The 19,260-nt window shown below is 33.6% G+C and overlaps 1 protein-coding gene and 2 non-coding genes across 3 annotated transcripts in view; 1 reads left to right on the forward strand and 2 right to left on the reverse strand.

Annotated features, from left to right (window-relative positions):
* Positions 1-900: 900 nt before the first annotated feature.
* Positions 901-19,260, forward strand: part of LOC149085412 (glycerol-3-phosphate acyltransferase 4-like) — a 32,793-nt gene continuing 14,433 nt past the window's right edge. Inside the window, exons 1-5 of the mRNA XM_089233410.1 lie at positions 901-1,306; positions 5,202-5,307; positions 12,786-12,901; positions 13,801-13,843; positions 14,898-14,952. Coding sequence (XP_089089536.1) covers positions 1,178-1,306; positions 5,202-5,307; positions 12,786-12,901; positions 13,801-13,843; positions 14,898-14,952 — 449 coding nt within the window. The 5' untranslated portion in view covers positions 901-1,177. The remainder of the gene's footprint in view (positions 1,307-5,201; positions 5,308-12,785; positions 12,902-13,800; positions 13,844-14,897; positions 14,953-19,260) is intronic.
* On the reverse strand, positions 2,314-2,385 carry TRNAT-GGU (transfer RNA threonine (anticodon GGU)). Its single transcript has one exon. It is a non-coding gene; the product is annotated as a tRNA-Thr (tRNA).
* TRNAT-GGU (transfer RNA threonine (anticodon GGU)) lies at positions 2,612-2,683 on the reverse strand. Its single transcript has one exon. It is a non-coding gene; the product is annotated as a tRNA-Thr (tRNA).

Raw genomic sequence — 19,260 nt, forward strand, 5'->3', positions numbered from 1 at the left:
GCAATTATCTCTTCCAATAATTCTATAATTTTTCTTTCATTAATTATGGAATTATCTCTTTCATTAATTATGGAATTATCTCTTTCATTAATTATGGAATTATCTCTTTCATTAATTATGGAATTATCTCTTTCATTAATTCTGGAATTATCTCTTTAATTAATTCTAGAATTTTTCTTTCATTAATTTTGGAATTATCTTTTTCCTTAATTCTGGAATTCTCGCTTTCATTAATTTTGGAATTATCTCTTTCTTTAATTTCTGGAATTATCTTACCTTAATTTTATTATTACCTCTTTCATTAATATTGAAATCATCTCTTTCATTAATGCTGAAATTATTTCTTTCATTAATGCTGAAATTATTTCTTTCATTGATTCTAAAATTATATCTCATCTGGAATTATCTCTTACATTAATTTTATAATTATCTCTTACATTAATTTTATAATTATCTCTTACATTAATTTTATAATTATCTCTTACATTAATTTTATAATTATCTCTTACATTAATTTTATAATTATCTCTTACATTAATTTTATAATTATCTCTTACATTAATTTTATAATTATCACTTTCATTAATGCTGAAATTATTTCTTTCGTTGATTCTGAAAATTATGTCTCATTAATTCTGGAATTATCTCTTTCATTAATTCTGGAATTATCTCTTTCAATTAATTTTGGAATTATCACTTTTTATTAATGCTGAAATTATCTCTTGCATTAATTCTATAATACTTTCTTTCATTAATTCTTGAATTATCACCTTCGTTAATTTTGGATCAGTTATCTCATCGATGCTGAAATTATTTCTTTCATTTATTGTTTTAAATTCCTGTGGATGCTGTAACAAAATGACGGGAATTGTGTGTGTTTTCACCGAGTCACGTGATCTTCCGATGAAAAATGTTGGGGAGACCGCTGACGTCATACTTTCTCCAGTAATATATATATTAAGGAGTTCTAATATATATAAGCTCGATCAAATATATTACTTTTCTTTTTTTAGCGTCAGTGTTAAAAATAAACCGCGACCGTGAAATATTTCGTCATTGTTTGTTGATAAGAGTAGCACGCGTGTGTGACTTCACGTTGGAGTGTTTGGTAGCAAGCATCAGCTCCAATGTACTGGGCTATGTAATATTGTGATTCAAATTTTCGGCAGTTTTAAAGATGGCTTTATTTTTCTACATTTTTGTATTGTTTTCGACGATGATGTTTGGCCTTCTTGTGTTGGCCTCGTTCAATGCTTCTTTGGGCGTACGTAAAAGATTTGTAGAGATTCTTCTCAAGGTGTTTGAGGTATGTTTTGTTTCACATTTTTTAAACATATTTGTTTTATTATGGAAGCATTCTGAAATTAATCAGATTTTAGATTCAAAATCATCTTCTAATTCAAGAATGAGAAGAAGCCATTAAAAAGTAATATTTTGAAGCTCATTAAAAATTTTGTGTCAACTTTTTACGTGAACACGCCCCTATAATTACGTATTAAAAATATGAAGAAAAATTAACGTTGAATATTTGAAATTATTATTTCATTTTTATATTAACGTTTTTGTGTTTGTAGGAAAAGTTGAGTGTTCCAAGAATTAAAATTTCTCTGTCGACCAATGTTGATAATTTAGTTTTTGTTGATTCTGAGGGTTTTTTAAGTGGATGCTAAGTTTTCATTTCCCTGAAGCTACATAAAAATAGCTTCATCACCAATTCTAAACTCTCAAAATATTCACTTTAACATGCTGTGTTTGCATCAGAAGTAACAAATTTCAATGTGGGTTATCATGAAATTTTGACATTTTGTGTATACTGAACTCTAATTGGTAATCGCTCTATGGTCACATATGCAATTTTTCTGTCAAGTTTATTTTTACTATGTTTATGGAATTTCATCAATTTAGCAAAGAGTTAGCTGATTGTGTACTTAAAATTTGTTTGTTAGTTTGAATATTTCAGGATATACATTAATTTTTTTAAACAAAGGGGAATAAGAAAGCATTTTGACATTTCAGAAGGCCATTGATCCACTTTATGCAAATTGTTTTACTATTGATATGCTGAAAAAGAACCTTTTAAGAAGATGGAAATGTAAATTACTGTCATACTGTAAACTTGATCTTTTCAAATTGAGCATTTTATGAATTGCACCCACCAGTTTCTGGGATATTCTAATTCTTCCAAACAAATGTGTATACATGACATGAATGTCGCTCTCCACTTGTTAATACAAGATATACAGAAAACTGGATGTTGTGAAGATATTTATTTTTCGAGATGTTAATTTTTTAAGGAAGGAAAAAACTCATCTCTGCCTCTACCGGGAGTCGAACCCGGGTCCCTCGATTACCGGACGAGTGCTCTGACCACTAAGCTACAGAGGAGATAGAGATTTTCCTTCGCTAGAGCGTATATGTGCCGAACGGAACCGTGCAATGGACGGTGAACCGATCAGCTAATAGCTCATGGACGACGAGCCACCAGATGGCTATATATATGACATGAATGTCGCTCTCCACTTGTTAATACAAGATATACAGAAAACTGGATGTTGTGAAGATATTTATTATTCGAGATGTTAATTTTTTAAGGAAGGAAAAAACTCATCTCTGCCTCTACCGGGAGTCGAACCCGGGTCCCTCGATTACCGGACGAGTGCTCTGACCACTAAGCTACAGAGGAGATAGAGATTTTCCTTCGCTAGAGCGTATATGTGCCGAACGGAACCGTGCAATGGACGGTGAACCGATCAGCTAATAGCTCATGGACGACGAGCCACCAGATGGCTATATATATGACATGAATGTCGCTCTCCACTTGTTAATACAAGATATACAGAAAACTGGATGTTGTGAAGATATTTATTATTCGAGAATGTGTATACCATATTCACAAGTATTCTCACTTAAATAAGTGAAGTTATTTAAAGTGCAAGTTTTGTAAATAGCCCTAGTTTTTTTTCTGTGCTGCTCAGGGTAAACCAGTTTGACAGGTATTGGGGCTGAGTTTAACGTCTTACTTTAGCACAAAATGTCTGTGGTAATATCCATCATTATTTAAAGCATTGTTTTCAGTATTGATTCATGTATCAAGTGACAGAAAAATGCCAGAAAGTTTTTTTTTTCAAAAATTATTAAAAATGTCAAATTTTCAGGTTTTTTATTGTACTAAATATTTATTTTGTAGTTTCCTATCAATCGAATTAAACATTCTTTTACATATTTTTTTTTTTTTATATAGTGTTTTTCAAACTTTTGTTACCCATGGCTTCCTTGCTCTAGTCAACATCTGTCCACAGCTTCTTACTATTAGCCTAACAAAGAAAGAGAACAATAGTCTTTAAAGTACCAAACCAGCCTATATCAATATTGACAGCTCATCACAACACCCCTGACAATGGTTGGTGGTCAGCGAGGGTGCAAGGGGTGCAATGCAACCGGGCAGCACCCGAGACCTTTGTGTAGGAACATACATTTTTAAAACTTTTTATTGATTAAAAAAATCACAAGAGACTGTCACACCTCTTAGCCATACCTTGACAATGAAGACAATGAGAAGACTTATGGGGACATAATTCCAATAAGAATGAACTTCCACGGGGCAAGTGTGCAATTTTGTGCCCTCAGCTAGTAATTTTTCAGGAGCAGGCAAAGAAAGAATTTGAGTTCTCACTTGTCCAGGCAGGAGTGTAGCCAGAAGTTTCGTTTGCGGGACACCACTTTCATTTCGGGGGGACCAAAGTGATAGAACAATAGATTTAGCCATCTTTTCCCTTTTTTTTTTGGTCATTTTCTCACATTTTGGGGGGGGGGGAGCTCCGCCACGCCCTTGTGTCCAGGGCCTGGAGCACCAGAACACTTGCATTCCCTAAATTTCTGCCCTGGGAACCTTGGAGTAGGTATTTTACATTAACAAAGTTCAATTCTGTGATGGAGATTTGAGTAATCTTGAGATTTATTTAAAAATTCAAACCCAGAAGGAAGAAAACGTGACAGAGCTCATCAGTGTAATATGAAAAAATTTGTCTGAGATAATAAAGAACAATGACAAATATCTCATCCAAAAAACAGAGCACTTTCTTCAAAAGCAGGATGTATGATCAAATGCATTTTGTTGGGTAAAAAATGGTATGTGGCTATGTACTGTTAAAAAATCATGTTTATCCCAAAGTCCCCTGGGCTGAAGCCCTTTCAGCCTCTCACCAGGGTGATCTTTAGGGGTGGCAAGTGAGCTTGAGCCATCCCTGACCATGCCTTTTAGTATGAATGTCTAAACAGTCTTTGTTACATCCCTCTCATTCTTCCTTTCTAAACTAACAATGTTTCTTTCTTTAACGCTTATCTCTATGAATCAAGGTATGGTTGTGGTAACCCAGGTGGATAAGAAACTTATAATATATAAGTTTATATAATAATATTATATAAACTTATAATATATAAGTTTATATAATAATATTATATAAACTTATAATATATAAGTTTATATAATAATATTATATATTTGTCCTTGTCGGACCTTTCCTGACAAGAAAGTATAATACAAACTGTGGTAATATTATGGCAGAAAGTTCCCCAATAATGGGTTTTACAAACATACCCCTTAGTGAGATATAGGCTTATATGTAAAAACATAATTATACTGAGAAATTGAATTTTCTGGATGTTATGCTAAAACTAATATTTGGAAAGAAAAGTGATTTGTCTCCTCCGGGAATCGAATCTGGGTCCCCTTGTATACTTGGCAAGTGTGCTAACAAATGCACCAGAGACACACATATAAGGAATTGAAAAGTGTGTCTGGTGTATTGGTTAGCCCACTTGCCCGTTATGCAAAGGTACCTGCGTTCGATTCCCGGAGGAGACAAATTACTTTTCTTTCAAAATATTAGTTTCGGCATAACATCCAGAAAATTCAATTTTACAGTATATTTCGGGCCGAAAACATACCATCTCTTAATAAAAAAAATTATGTTGAATGCTGTCACTTAGATTTGGCAATAAAATCTGAAGTTCCAGTCTAATTAACCTTCACATATGCAGAAAACGACCATGATGCAACAAAAATGATCAAACGATAAATCATGATGCTGTTTAAATTTTTCTTTCTATTTTCTAAGTTATTAAATAAATTACTTTATTTCCAACTTATAAATATTTTAAAATACAATATTTTTTGTTTTATTTTTTAAAATCTATTTCAGTTTGGAAGAAAGAGAATTATAAAGGAAAAAAGACGAACAAGATCCAAGATGGTTCGACTGAACTCACTTGAAGATGAATCAATCATTGCAGATTTAGATCATTCTGGTTAGATTTTATTCATATTAATTCTGAAAAAATTTTAGTAGAGAATTTACACAGGAAGGTTAGAAACGAAAGACGTTTTTATTTTATACACAATGTAGGCTACATAAAACATTTTATGCAATTGTGGTGGGGTGCTATCTTGCTATATGATGTAGTTCGCTCATTTCTGTCTAATATGCAGATGGAAAAGAAGCTCCTAGAATGTACAAACTGTCAGGTTTGATGCCAAGACTCTTCATTGAAGAGTCTGGGCTTTTTGCAAAAAAAGTCTCTCATCGTATTCATTCATTTTGCATAGAAGGCTCAAAAGCTTTGTGAAAGAAAAATAGAGGTATATCTGAAGAGCAATTCTGAGGCAGACACACATTCATCAGGATTGATGACAGTAATCCTGATAGAATCCACCTCCAATAAAATATTTATTAGCTTAGTCAGAAAAACTGTGAAAAAAATCTTCGTTTACCCAGACATTTGCAAGCCAAGTCATTCATTGGCCAAAGTATCAATGCAGGCCTATATATGTTTTTATCATTATTTGTAATTCTCATTCAATTGAGATCCCATTCTGAATCAGATTATTATTTTAAGTTATTGATGAGATTATTATTTTAAGTTATTGATGAGATTATTATTTTAAGTTATTGATGAGATTATTATTTTAAGTTATTGATGAGATTATTATTTTAAGTTATTGATGAGATTATTATTTTAAGTTATTGATGAGATTATTATTTTAAGATCATTGTGATGAACATATTAATGAAAATTATAATTTATCATGCAAGTCAAATTTAGTATGTATGCAAACTTTTATGAGAATTGATTAAAGTATAGGTCTATAGATTTGTGAGGCATACATACAGATGGACGGCATTTTGTATACAAAGCTGATAGTCACAGGGTCATTAATACGTGGGCTCATCTGTAAACAGTTTATTTGATCATTTACATTAATAATTTGTTTCCTAATTTATATATGTAAAAGAATAAAAATGGCAGTCAAAACATTATTTTGCAATACTAAGGGAATATAGAATTAACCTTTCATAAGAATTTAACTTTTAACACTTTTGGGTCTGAGCTATTTTGACTGTTTGTTCCTGTGGACTGAGGGTTTTTGATACTTTTCATGATTTTTTTAAAAATACTTAGAATATATATATCATAACAGCTTTTTTAGCTAGAAATTTAAAACTCTTTTCTCTTTCATAATATAGCAATTATTTAAAGGTATTAATAATTAATATTTAATGAGAAATAATTAAAAAAAGTATGTTTTAAAAAGTTCAGCATAAAAAAACATAATTTTTTAACAAAATTGCAAACAATTCTGAATAAAAATTTACCCAAATGTTGTACAAATATCTAAACATAGTTTTTATTAAAAAAATCTTGTAAAATTTGCTTTAGTATGGTACGCTTCAAAACACACATTTGCACACAGAGCAACACCACAAGGTTCGTAATAAGTTCAAGTTTCTTTCCTCAATCTTTTTCCAGTTTCTGCCTTTGATTTGCCCCGTTGCATCATCGAAAATGAATAATAATTTTGTAAATTATACATCCTAAAACATTTGAAAAAAAATAAGTAATGTACACAAAATTGTTCAAAAGCAAACGATCAAATATATTTACCGGTGCTATCGTCTCCATCCGAGAACTTATATTTTGAATCCCATTATAAAAGCGAGCTGGTATTCTGAATCATCTGAATCTGATAACTTTGACAAAGAATTGTGTGCTAATATATCTCTAAGTTCAGCCAAATCATTGGCATCTAATAAGTCTGAAAATCGCTTTAGACATTGCGAAACACAACAAACATGGCTACCTTACCTAGGAAGACAAAAGTGTTTCAACTACACTTCTACATCGTTTCATAAAGCTACATCCGTTGGCTGCTGCCATCTATATATTTTTTTGGAACAAGAAGATTTATAGATTATGTTTAAAAACACTGGGAACATATATATTCAGCCATTTTATAGCTACAAAAGTTAAAAGTTAAGCCAGAGTCAGACTTAGCTCCCTTGAACAAAAACAGCATCCCAAGTCAGGCTCGGACTTAGACCTGAAAGTGTTAAGAATCAAACCTTTCATAAGACATCACAATTATATAATTCTGAAGTCTTATGAAATGTTATGATAGTCTGGAGGTGTGAGAGTTGAAGCTGTGTGACATACACTAGGACAGGAATTGAATCAAATCCCATGCCAGCTAAAGATGTCTTATTTATATGCAAATACTTTGACTTTTGGAAAATAGATGGTGCAATACTAAATTCACATGCTATTCTTCTTATTGTCATTTTTTTTTTTATTGTCTTCAAAGACAATGTAATTAGCATTTTTATGATGTCGATTTTGAGGCATATTAGGACTTACCATAAACGTCTTTGATCACATTATACTATTACTTGAATTTGGATATAGAACTATAATTGCAAAACTTTGTATGAATTTTCATTCCTTCAAAGTGAGCTGTAATTATGCACAAAGGGTATCTGTTGTTGGATAGAATATTGACTTTTAAGCAGTTTCTTTCACCCACACAAGTCTTTTCTTTATACAGTTCATCAAAATGTAGTTTTACTTTTCTTATTCTTTTTTTCCGAAACTCACGTGTAAGTTTAAGATTTGCATGTTTTAGATGTTTCTTTTTTTTATCAAATTTTTCCCTCATATCCTTGACTTCTGTTTGGTCATTTTACAAAAGAAATTATAATTTTAGCTTAAACAATGTGGAATTAGTTTTGAAAGGAAGCTAATCCTTCTATGTAGCACACTTGGGGAAGGGGGGGGGGTCACTAGACCTTGTCTCCCCCCCCCCCAGTTTCCTCATAGCTAATTTCACTTGGCAGAGCCCAGTGAAATTCTTAAACCAAGAACCAATGATGTTGTTAAGACATCTCTGGGTACTGATTCTATTCTGAAATCATTTCCAAATCAGAATTTTAAAAACTTTGATCAACAATCAATTATTAAACATTTCTGATAATTTAACAAGTTTTTTAAATTTTTCATTGCATTTCAGAAGTAATATACAATGTGTCCTGTAAGACCTAAATTGTCCTTTATCTCATCAACCATTTTCTGTGTAGAGTTATGATTGTAATTTAAAAAATACTCAAAATGTGTAACAGTTTTGAGAGTGAAAATACATTGTCACAAAATATAAAAAAAATCTAAATTTTTATCCAGACACCCAGTCTTAAAAACCCAATTAGAAGAGTTTTTTCCCTGTCTCTCTTGAGGCAAACAAAATTTTTTTACGTTTCTGAGTGCAATATCTGCTGGGATATTTTAATTCAAAAATTTAAGAAAAGTTGGAAAAGAACATAATGCCTTCTCTATAGATGGATCTAGGGTAGAGAGCAATGAAGGCATGTGTAGTGCTTTCAATGACTTTTTTCCACCAGTCTTCAATAGTGAAGGTGGTATTCAAAGTACCCGTGTGTCATGGGATGAAAAAGTCCTCAATGAAATTCAAGTGGAAGATGCGGAAGTCTTAAAACTTCTAATAAATGTATGTGTAAGTAAAGAACCAAGACCAGATGATATTTATACTAGGGTCCTTGGGGAATGTACTAATGAATTTTTGGGGCCAGTTTTTTGCTGATTTACAGAAGTAGTGTTGAGGGTATCATCCCATAGAGGTTGAAAGATTGCTAATGTAGTTCCAGTATTTAAAAAGAGTAGTAAAGAAAAGTATCAAATTATCGTCCAGTGAGTTTGTCACTCTCCCTCTCGAAAATTTTGGAAATTATTATCAAAAGGCATTTGGTGAAGTGGATAGATGAGAATAACGTGTTGTCAGAAAACCAGCATGAGTTCAGGAAGGGGAAGTCACGTGTAACTGGCCTCCTTTGCTTCCATGATCATGTGATTAAGGCTTTGGGAAAAGGCAAAAACATTGACATAGTTTATCTTGATTTCCAAAGGGCACTCGATCAAGTGCAACATGGTAAACTCTTGAAGTGTTTACATGAGATTGGAATAACTTGTTGAATTGGATAGAATCACATGGTTTAGAGATAGGTCACAACAGGTTTTGGTGAATGGAGAATTTTCTGATTGGACAGGTGTCTCAATACTGGAGTCCCTGAAGGAAGTGTCCTTAGGCCCATACTTTTTCACTTTTTATTGATGAACTCAATCAGGGTATAGATGGGATTGTCAACAAATTCACAGATGACGTGTAGCTAATGGGAGTAGTCTGGAATCCAAGTGATAGGGAGATGCTCCAGATGAACTTGAATGTAATTGCAGCATGGGCTAATGACCTTCAGTGTGGATAACTGCATAGTCACTCATTTTGGTTTGAACAACCAACTTTTCATTTATGAGTTGAATGGTATTACTTTCCCGAATGCAACTAGGGTCACCAATTCGGGAATTCTCATTCACAAGCGGCTTAGGTTTTCTGAACAATGTTCAGCCATGGTTAAAAACCAAAATAGAATGTGCTTGGTTTGATTCTTAAAAAAGTTTCTTCACGTTCTCCTGAAGTCATTCTTTTGCTTTTCTGAGACTTAGTTCTTCCTGGCAGGGATGTTTGTAAGGTTTAGGAGATCATACCTACAGAGGGACATAGACTTGATTGATGGTGTGCAGAGAATAGCTAGGTTTGCTCTTGTTGACACACAAGGACTGTGAAGAGAGACTTGATTTCTTGAAAATGTGTTTGCATTGGAGGAAGGCAGGTGTCAGACACTGAATTGCATATATGTATGTACGTTCATGCAATTAATAATCACAGTTATATTACAGTATTTATTTCTAAAACCTGATATATTTTAATTGCAATTGCTTATAACAAAACTACTTTATAACAAAATGATTATAGTTTTTTAAGTTTGTCCTAATATGAAATTCTCTAAAAAACTTAATATTTGTTTTAAAAACTTTCAATCTTATGGATCTCCCAATATAACGTCCATTTTCTGTACAACTAGAGTCGTTATAATGAGCGTTGACTGTATTTGGAATTAAGTAGTGTGTGTATGTGTTGATGTTATTTTGGCTTTTTGGTACAAATGCAGTAGTATTTCACCAACTTGAGCTTCAGTTATATTATGACAGCAAACATTTTGTGTATTTACCCTTCCCACCTCCGGGAAAAGTGATTAATAATGAGACGAGAAAACTGAGAAGATGAACAAAAGCATTTGCTATAAATCCTCGAATGAATGGATTGAAATTAATGAAGAGGGGTTTTCACATGTGTGCATGTTATAGTTAGTCCTTCTATTCTGTGTTCTCATTTAAATTCAACTAAATCTGTCCAATTTAGGTAAATTTAATGACAAGACAAGACAGAATAGAAGAACTATAGTGTTAGAATAAGTGAGTAATGATAAATTTTGTTTTGGATAAGTTGTCCAGAATGTCAATCGGTCAATCGACTGCTTTGACAAAGGGACACCAGTATCATTTAGTAAGGGACAAATCCAGGTTGTGGTGTTTTAGGAGTTTTCTCTACAAAGTTGTTAATAAATGGAATAGCTTACCTTCAGGGTGTGAATTCTAACACAATTGACACATTTAAAACGAAATACGGTGAACATATTAGGATAAATTGAGAAGATATCCATACTTAGACTAAGACAACCTTAATCTTTTAATGGGCAGTGTATTATTGGGTTGTTCGGAAAGTAATTTCTTTTTTTTTAATGAAAATGAAAGACTATTTTCTTATAGTGAATAAATATTTTATTGAATTATATATTGTCCATTCTAGTCCAATACCTTTTGCCATCCTCCTGGCAGTAGCATGATTCCACGCTCATAAAATTTTTGTTTGCTGGCAAAAAACTGATCCAGATGATTTTTGATCTCCTCATTTGAAGTAAAGGTTTTGCTGTCTCAAAAATTTTGTAGAGACCAGAACAAATAATAATCAAAAGGTGCCAGATCTGGAGAATATGGGTGGCAGTATATCCCATCCCAGCTGTAAAAGCTTTTGGCGAGTTACCAAACTTGTATGAGGTCTCGCATTATCTTGGTGGAACACTACACCTTTTCTATTGATCAATTCTGGCCTTTTCTGTTTAAGTGAATCCTTCAATTTGTCTAGCTGATGACAGTACACTTCAGAATTGATCGTTGTGTTGTCCGGTAGAAGCTAAAAAAAAACTTTTTACTTTTTCTTTTTCATTCCATGATCTCTTGCATTTAACATTGTTGTAGACAACCCATTTCTCGTCCCCAGTGATGATGCGCTTCAAAAATGTATCATTTTATTGACATTTGAGAAGCAAATCACAAACGTCAATGTGACGACACAAATTTCTTTCTGTAAGGACATGAGGAACCCATATGAGATTAAACCTAGGTGTTTCAAATGATCATGAATGGCCAAATTCGATAAATTTAATCTCTCAGTGATCTTACGAGTTGTTATTTGCCGGTTTGCATAATTAATGCCTTTATTGTGCCTTCATCAGCTTTAACAAAACTTGACTTCCTTCCAGAACTTGGTGCATCTTCAACATCAAAATTGCTGGATTGAAATTTTGCAAACCAGTTTTGGCACTGGCATTCTGTCAATACATCTTCTCCATACACATCGGATAATTTTTTTCTTGCTTGAATAGCATTTTTACCTTTTCTATAGTAAAAAAGTATAATATGCCGAAAATGCTGCTTTTCACTTTCCATATTTGAAAGGGCACCAACCAAAAACTACTGCGTAGAATCAATCAAACTTTTTCACAAGTGAGCCTTGCTATATCAGCTGTCAAAATATATAGGCCTAATGATTATGCGGCTTAAGTGTGAAGTTGGCTTTGAAAAAATACAATTAAGTCCTCTGTTGGAAAAAACAAAATTAATTTCAGAACAACCCAATATATTATAATGTTTTTTTCATGATATATGCTCTTATATTTGATTGCTTTGTTTTAGTTATATTTGGCATGTATATTTTTTATGAAAATTCCTTTCCAGCCACCACGTTGGGCAATTTCCCTGTCCTGGCCTTTGTATTTGTATAAATAATAGACAAGCTTATTATGCTGTTCTTTCCCACCTTTTATCCAATTTTTGAATTCAAATATCTCTGTGAATATTGCGCTTAGATGTGTGGAATTTTTTTGTTGCCTCAGGAGATAACAACTTTATAATTGGTTTTTTAGGACAGGATATCCGTATAAAAATTTAGATTTATTATTTTGTGACACTGTATTTTCACTATCAAAACTGGTAGGAACCATTCAAAAATTTTAAATCTCAAACTAGTTGAAACCATTCCTCTACAACAGCGGTTCTCAACCTTTATTGACTCGTGGAGTCCTTTTTCCATAGACCTTTTTTTTTCAAGTTTTTTACAATTCAAATTAACTGATTTCTTTTCTTTTCCTGAAGTGGCCACTGAGCACTGTTGAGAATCACTGCTTTATGATGAACGGTTGTTGAGATAAAGTCTTACAGGACACCCTGTATAGTTGAACCTAAAAATACATATTTGATATCCATAGTCATTCAAAGGGAAGAACTACATATTGGTCCATTGCCGAGGAATAAATCATTTAATTCTCTTCAAAAAGACTTCAATTTTTGGGACATATCCAATTTTGCAAAAACAGGAGTTGAGGTAATGTACCACACATTATATTTTATATGCAATTCATGTACATTTTCCTGTAGCATTTTTTCTTTTTGGTCATGTGCTAATTTTTTTTGTCCTCTTTTTCTCTCCAAGTTTCATCTTCATTAAACTTCCTTGAAGCCTATATAATTGTTAGGATATGGCATGTATCTACATCATTTAATATTTTTATAGTGGCACAAATTTATTTTTAACACTTTTCATAGATGTACACAGAAGAGAGCATGGGGGTCAGTGACCCCCAGGTCAAAATGAAATGTTATTTAAAAATTGAAAATAAAATTTCAACTGAAGAATGTTCTAATAAATGTCCTTCAATTTGAAAGGCTATTTTTTGGTTGGTAACTCACAATTTCTGAGATTACCCGTAACCTTTCTCTACATCAGTGTTTCCCAAAGTGGGCAATATTTCTCCCTTGGATGGTCCAGGGGGCAGTAGAACTATGGAAATAACAGAATACTTTGGGTTGACTTGAGTTGGGAGCAGTGGTAGGAAACAATTTCTGAAGGGGAGCGATAGAACATAAAGTTTAAGAAACTGCTTTACATGCTTCATCACTGTACACCCCATCTGCTCACCAAAAGGTAGATTCTACATATATCCTTAACTCTTGTTATTTTGGTTATTTTTGCCATTCAAGTTTTTTGAATCTGTCTTTTTCTTGAATAAATCTTCTCCACCCGACCAATGTGAGCTTCCTTTTTTATCACTTAAGTGTTAGATTTACAAAAGTAATTGAGATGAATATCTAATTTATATTGTTATATTGACCCATTGTAAAACTTCAAGCCATCAGCTGAGGTTTGAGGTTTTTCATACCAAATCCATGTATTTTTTTGTTTGATTAATTTTTCAAGTTTAATAAGTTAATTATTTATTGCAGTCCATTATTGAAGATGAGGTCACGAAGCGTTTTTCTGCTGAAGGTTTGTTATTTTTATACTACTTTAAAACATAAATAAGATTAACCAGAAATTTTTTGGTTTAGTTATTATCAGTATATAAATGATATACAAATATAATGATTTTTGATAGTATGATATAATTATCTTAATTGATGATAATATCTTACAAAATATCAAATATAATTTATAATTTTTGTGATAAGATGAATTTTTTGTTTTGCTAGCTTGAGGTCCATGTCCTCTTTAATGTTTCCCCTTGTGACTTACGTAATTGAGTAAGAGAAAAAGAAACTGTCTTGCTGAAACAAATAAATCTCTTTTGTTCCTAAGATTACTCGTCTCTTTGAAGTTCAGTAAAAGATTGCAGACAAGTAGAGCTTGAAAAACTGGTCATTAACCACCCGATTGGTTTAATGATATAGTGCTGTTTATTCTATTCAGAGTTTTTTCTATAACGCTTGTATTGAGACACTGAAAGAGTATCTTAGTAAGTGTGCGTTATGTAATGCCGCTGTTTCCATAAACTTGTCCAAAACACAAAATATCCGTTTCTCCTGGTGTTTTCCCATATCATCTGTGTATCATGATCTGACTCTGAAGTGGAGAAATTATGTTGTTACTTTTTAAGTCTCATCGTTTGCAAACCAATTTAAATAATTTATACCACCTATAAGCCAGCAAGTCAAAATGCTCTGAGTTTTTCACTAGCTGCATCCATCCAAAAAAAAAATTTAAATGAACATAAGCATTACAAAAGCTATATTAAATTATATTTTTTTCGAAAACAAGTGACTGGAAGTATTCAAAGAAATACAGCATATATGATAATACAAGAGAAATTGTATCAAAACAATTTTTTTTTCACTCAACCTTTGTGGAATGAATTTATTGTTTTGTTTCTCACATTTGTGTCAAGGTTCAGATGTTTTTGGTTTTCATTCAAATTGATTTTCATTCAATTGTTATTTTTTCATTCAAATTGATTTTCATTCAGTTGTTATTTTTTCATTCATTTTTGTTATTTATTCAATTACAAATTTTTTTTCAGTTTAATTTCTATTTGTAATTTGCTTAGAACTTTCATCTTGGAATTTGTTGACAAGAACAAACAGAAATTATGCATTCATAAGGTAATTTTATTTTCATTAATGTTTTCATTAATATTATTGCTAGTGAATGAATGCAAAAAATTTGATAGTTTTACTGAAAAATTTAATTACCAAATTTTGATAGTAAATTACAAATACTGTATGGTTTGTAAATGAATAAAAATTTGAGATATATTTTACTTGAGTTTTAATTTTGTATTCATTAACTGGAATTTTTTGTTTACCTTTTTGATTATCATTCTAAGAAATAATGTTCAATATTCACATTATAGCTTTATATAGATATATATTTTTTTTGATTTGAGATAATTAATTCATTGGATTATTTTTTTCATTGTTCTCAGTTTATCAAACACATAAAGTTTGATTCATTGCATTTCTGAACTTAGAAGGAGAAAAAGAAAATATATACCGTGTTCACTCGCATATAGAAGAAGGTATGATTTAGAGAAAACTGATTTATTAATGCAATTCCTTATTTCATTCAAATTTCATTCTTATTTCATTCAAATTTCATTCTTATTTCATTCAAATTTCATTCTTATTTCATTCAAATTTCATTCTTATTTCATTCAAATTTCATTCTTATTTCATTCAAATTTCATTCTTATTTCATTCAAATTTCATTCTTATTTCATTCAAATTTCATTCTTATTTCATTCAAATTTCATTCTTATTTCATTCAAATTTCATTCTTATTTCATTGCTAATAATTCACAGATATTAGCATAAAATGCACATATTAAGGCAAACAACTGCATATATATTTTCTTAACACCATCTTTTGTCCACTCACTCTCTCTCCAATGTTTTGCTACAAGTCTCCCTCTTTCCCACTCTCAGTCCAGAAACATTGTCCTCCGATCCATCGAGTGCATTTGAAATGAAACATTTCCTGAATGACTGATATCAGCTTTAGAGATATACTCTTTCATGGAATTGGCACCCACATAGCAAGCTTTGAAGCATTAGCCCATTTGGAGTCAATTCACAATGTTTGGCAGTAAACCAGTTCGTATACAGTTTCCTCATGCAATCTTCAAATGGCTTGTTAGGGCAATTATTTATGGTTTATTATTGTTCAGTGACATACGTGTAAAGGGTGACTCATCTCTAACGATTGGTCGGGCAGTGTGCTATAATTGCAGCATAAGCTTTAGACAGTTAAAAAAACTAACTAAAAAAACAATGAATCTTTCGCTCACATGTATATAGGACAATTTAGGTTTTTGAAGCAGTGAAAATTGAATGAAAACCTCATCCTATATGCGAGTAAATGCAGTACTTGGAAAATTTCTAGGAGAAATTAAAGAGTACAATTTACTTTCTTTTTAATTTCTGTAAACTACAATGTGTTATGAATCTACTTAGGTTATAAGGTCATTGAAGTGTAATTTATAAAGTAAAAAAATTATATATGATGTTCACATAAATTTATGAAATTTTTTTATCGATCATTAAGGAAATACCTGAATTAAAAAAAACTGGTTGCATGTTTCAGCAAATTTAACCCCTTCGCTTACAAATTATTGACAACAAATTTGGATGATCTCTATTCTTATGTCTTCATTGAGACACAGTGGTGGTCCATGTACTGGTTAGGAAGAGAAGAGGATGATCTCTATTTGATGAATCAGCAATGAATATAATAACCTTGTCCTAACCTAGCTGCACATTAGAAAAAGGAAAAGACTGAAAAAAGCGGAAGAGAAAAGGAAGAAAAACAACAGAGTAAAACTTTATAATACACTGCTGGCCACCCAAATTGCAACACCAAGAAAGACAAGAGATATCGCAACAATATTTATTTTGTAGATGACATGTTAACCAAGCATCAAATGATTAAATTTATAGACTTCTGTGAAGTGTGGTTCCTGCCAAAATCAGTAGCCAGAGTAGCCACCATTGTTGCAGATCACCGCTGCCACACGCCTCGGCATTGATTCAAAGAGACTTTGGATGTGTTCTTGGGGTACAGCAGACCAAGCAGCTTCCACGCGTTGCCAAAGTTGATCTGGTGTGGCAGCTGGGGATGTAATCTGGGTCAATCGTTGAGCAACCATGGACCACATGTTTTCTATCGGCGAAAGATCCGGAGAGCAAGCTGGCCAGGGAAGCAATTCAATCTGGCGATTGACGAAGAACCTTTGGACAATGCGTGCCACGTGTGGTCGCGCATTATCCTGTTGAAATATGGCTGTGGGCAAGCCCTGAAGGTAAGGAAGGACAACTGGCTCCAACACCTCGGAGATGTAGAGCTGGCTTTTTAAAGTACCGGCAATGCGTACTAGAGGAGTGCGAGAGTGATATCCAATACCGCCCCATACCATAATACCCGGTGCAGGACCAGTGTGGCGGTGCATAACGCAGCTGTTCAGCATCCTCTCTCCACGGTTTCTCCAGACTCGAATCCGACCATCGTGGTGTTGCAGACAGAAGCGTGACTCGTCAGTAAAGACAATTTCATTCCATTGTGCCGTCCACATCCTTCTTTCATCGCACCATTGGCGGCGGAGACGTCTGTGGTTCTGCGTCAAGGGTAGACGAAGCAATGGACATCTTGCGGACAGACTACTCTGCTGTAAACGGCGTCGAATGGTACGCGCAGACACTGGATGATGCGGTACAGACTGAATGTGCTGTGCTATGGTTCGTGATGTGGCTGAGCGATCCGTCACTGCCATACGCACAATACGCCTGTCATCACGTGAAGTGGTGCACTGAGGTGGATGCGATCGAGCACGTCGGTCCGTCGTACCCTCCTGCATCCAACGATCACATATCCGCATTACAGTTGTTTGGTTTCGTCCAACACGACTACCGATTTCCCTGAAAGATAATCCACAATCTCGGTAGGCCACTATCCTTCCTCTGTCGAACTCGGATACTTGATCAAAAGATGATCGCTGTTTTCTACGAGGCATAATCGATCGTTTTTTTGAAAAAGCCACAAGAAAAACACAATTGCCGTACTTCAAATCGTCGAAATCTCCAAGCCTTAAATAGCGCTTTGAAGTGGCACCACAGGCGCGCGTGATGTGCGTCTGCGCTGAAATTCTAATCATTTGCATATCTCACCTCCGCTAATGCATGTAGTAAATTTCATATTATTTGCATGCTTCCTTCAGGGTGTTGCATTTACGGTGGCCAGCAGTGTAGATAAGCAGATAAAAGAATAGGTGTAAAGTAGATTTCTCTTTTCACCCTCACCCTACCTCTTTCACTCTTATATGTATATAGTAGAAAGATACAAAGCCACAACAGACAAAATGCCCAACAAGGTGGCTGAGAAAAGATGCCAATAACAAATATGGATGTCATCTATTTTAAAAATACAGCAACCCAATTAAAAATGCAATTATAAACAATATATATACATGATGAAATATTATACAATGCCCATAAGTACGCTTATGGTTGTCTTATAAAATGTCTATCTTCATAACTGAAGCCCCGTGTGCCAACAAGGACACGCATAGTTCTTCTCCGCATCCCTTCAATCATGTCTATGTTCCTCTGTAAGTAAATGCCACATATTTTCATTGAAATTTACCTCCTTCCCCCCCCCCCCCCCGTGGCCCTTACAGGAAGGAAGTGCGACAGGGCTCCAGCTTGAAGGCTCCAAAGCAGGGGGTGGCTCAAGCATACTTGCCGCTCGGCAGCAAAGCCTGATGTGCTGCCCTTAAACACAAAAATGGCGAGAAGCCGATAAGTCTTTAGCCTATTTTACCCTGCAATGAACCCAATTTTCTTTTTATTAAAGCACACACCATTGTTTACTGAACAAAATGTCAGTGACCATATGTCCCATTTTTTAAGAAACTGTCTTGCGTTTAGATCCAAGATAGTTTTACCGTTCTTAATTATGGCAGATAACTTGATCCACATTACAGCTCTTATTGGTGAGCCATCATTACCATCCCCCAACAACCTGCAGCAGAGCTCTTTGGCTAGGAATTTTGGCAGTCCCCTGTAACCCCTTTCAGACCTCTGTGCCACCAATGTAAGGGTTGCTTTTTCTCACTGTAGAATTATATGTTTTTTACCTCAGGGAGTTAAGCCCTGACTTGAAGGATTGTGTGTTTTGAGTTAGAAATATGGTGAATATGAACTTTGTGGGCTTTCATCAGATGGCAGCACTTGAGTTTTTCGGGGGGTTTTCAAGATGAAAGTGCTCCCGGGAAAAGTGATTTATAACATAAAATTTAATGAGGATTATTGTGTTTTGAAGGAGGTTAAGTGATTTCTGCTGTGCTGCTTAAAGGATTAAACTCATCTCTCTTGGATTCAAAAGATAGTGCTCAAGTACACTTGTACATAGCAGTTAAA

The sequence above is a fragment of the Pholcus phalangioides genome, unplaced genomic scaffold, assembly GCF_987345545.1.
Source record: "Pholcus phalangioides strain wild (caught in Gottingen) unplaced genomic scaffold, Ppha-v1.0 ptg000007l_1, whole genome shotgun sequence".
NCBI classification, from domain to species: domain Eukaryota; kingdom Metazoa; phylum Arthropoda; class Arachnida; order Araneae; family Pholcidae; genus Pholcus; species Pholcus phalangioides.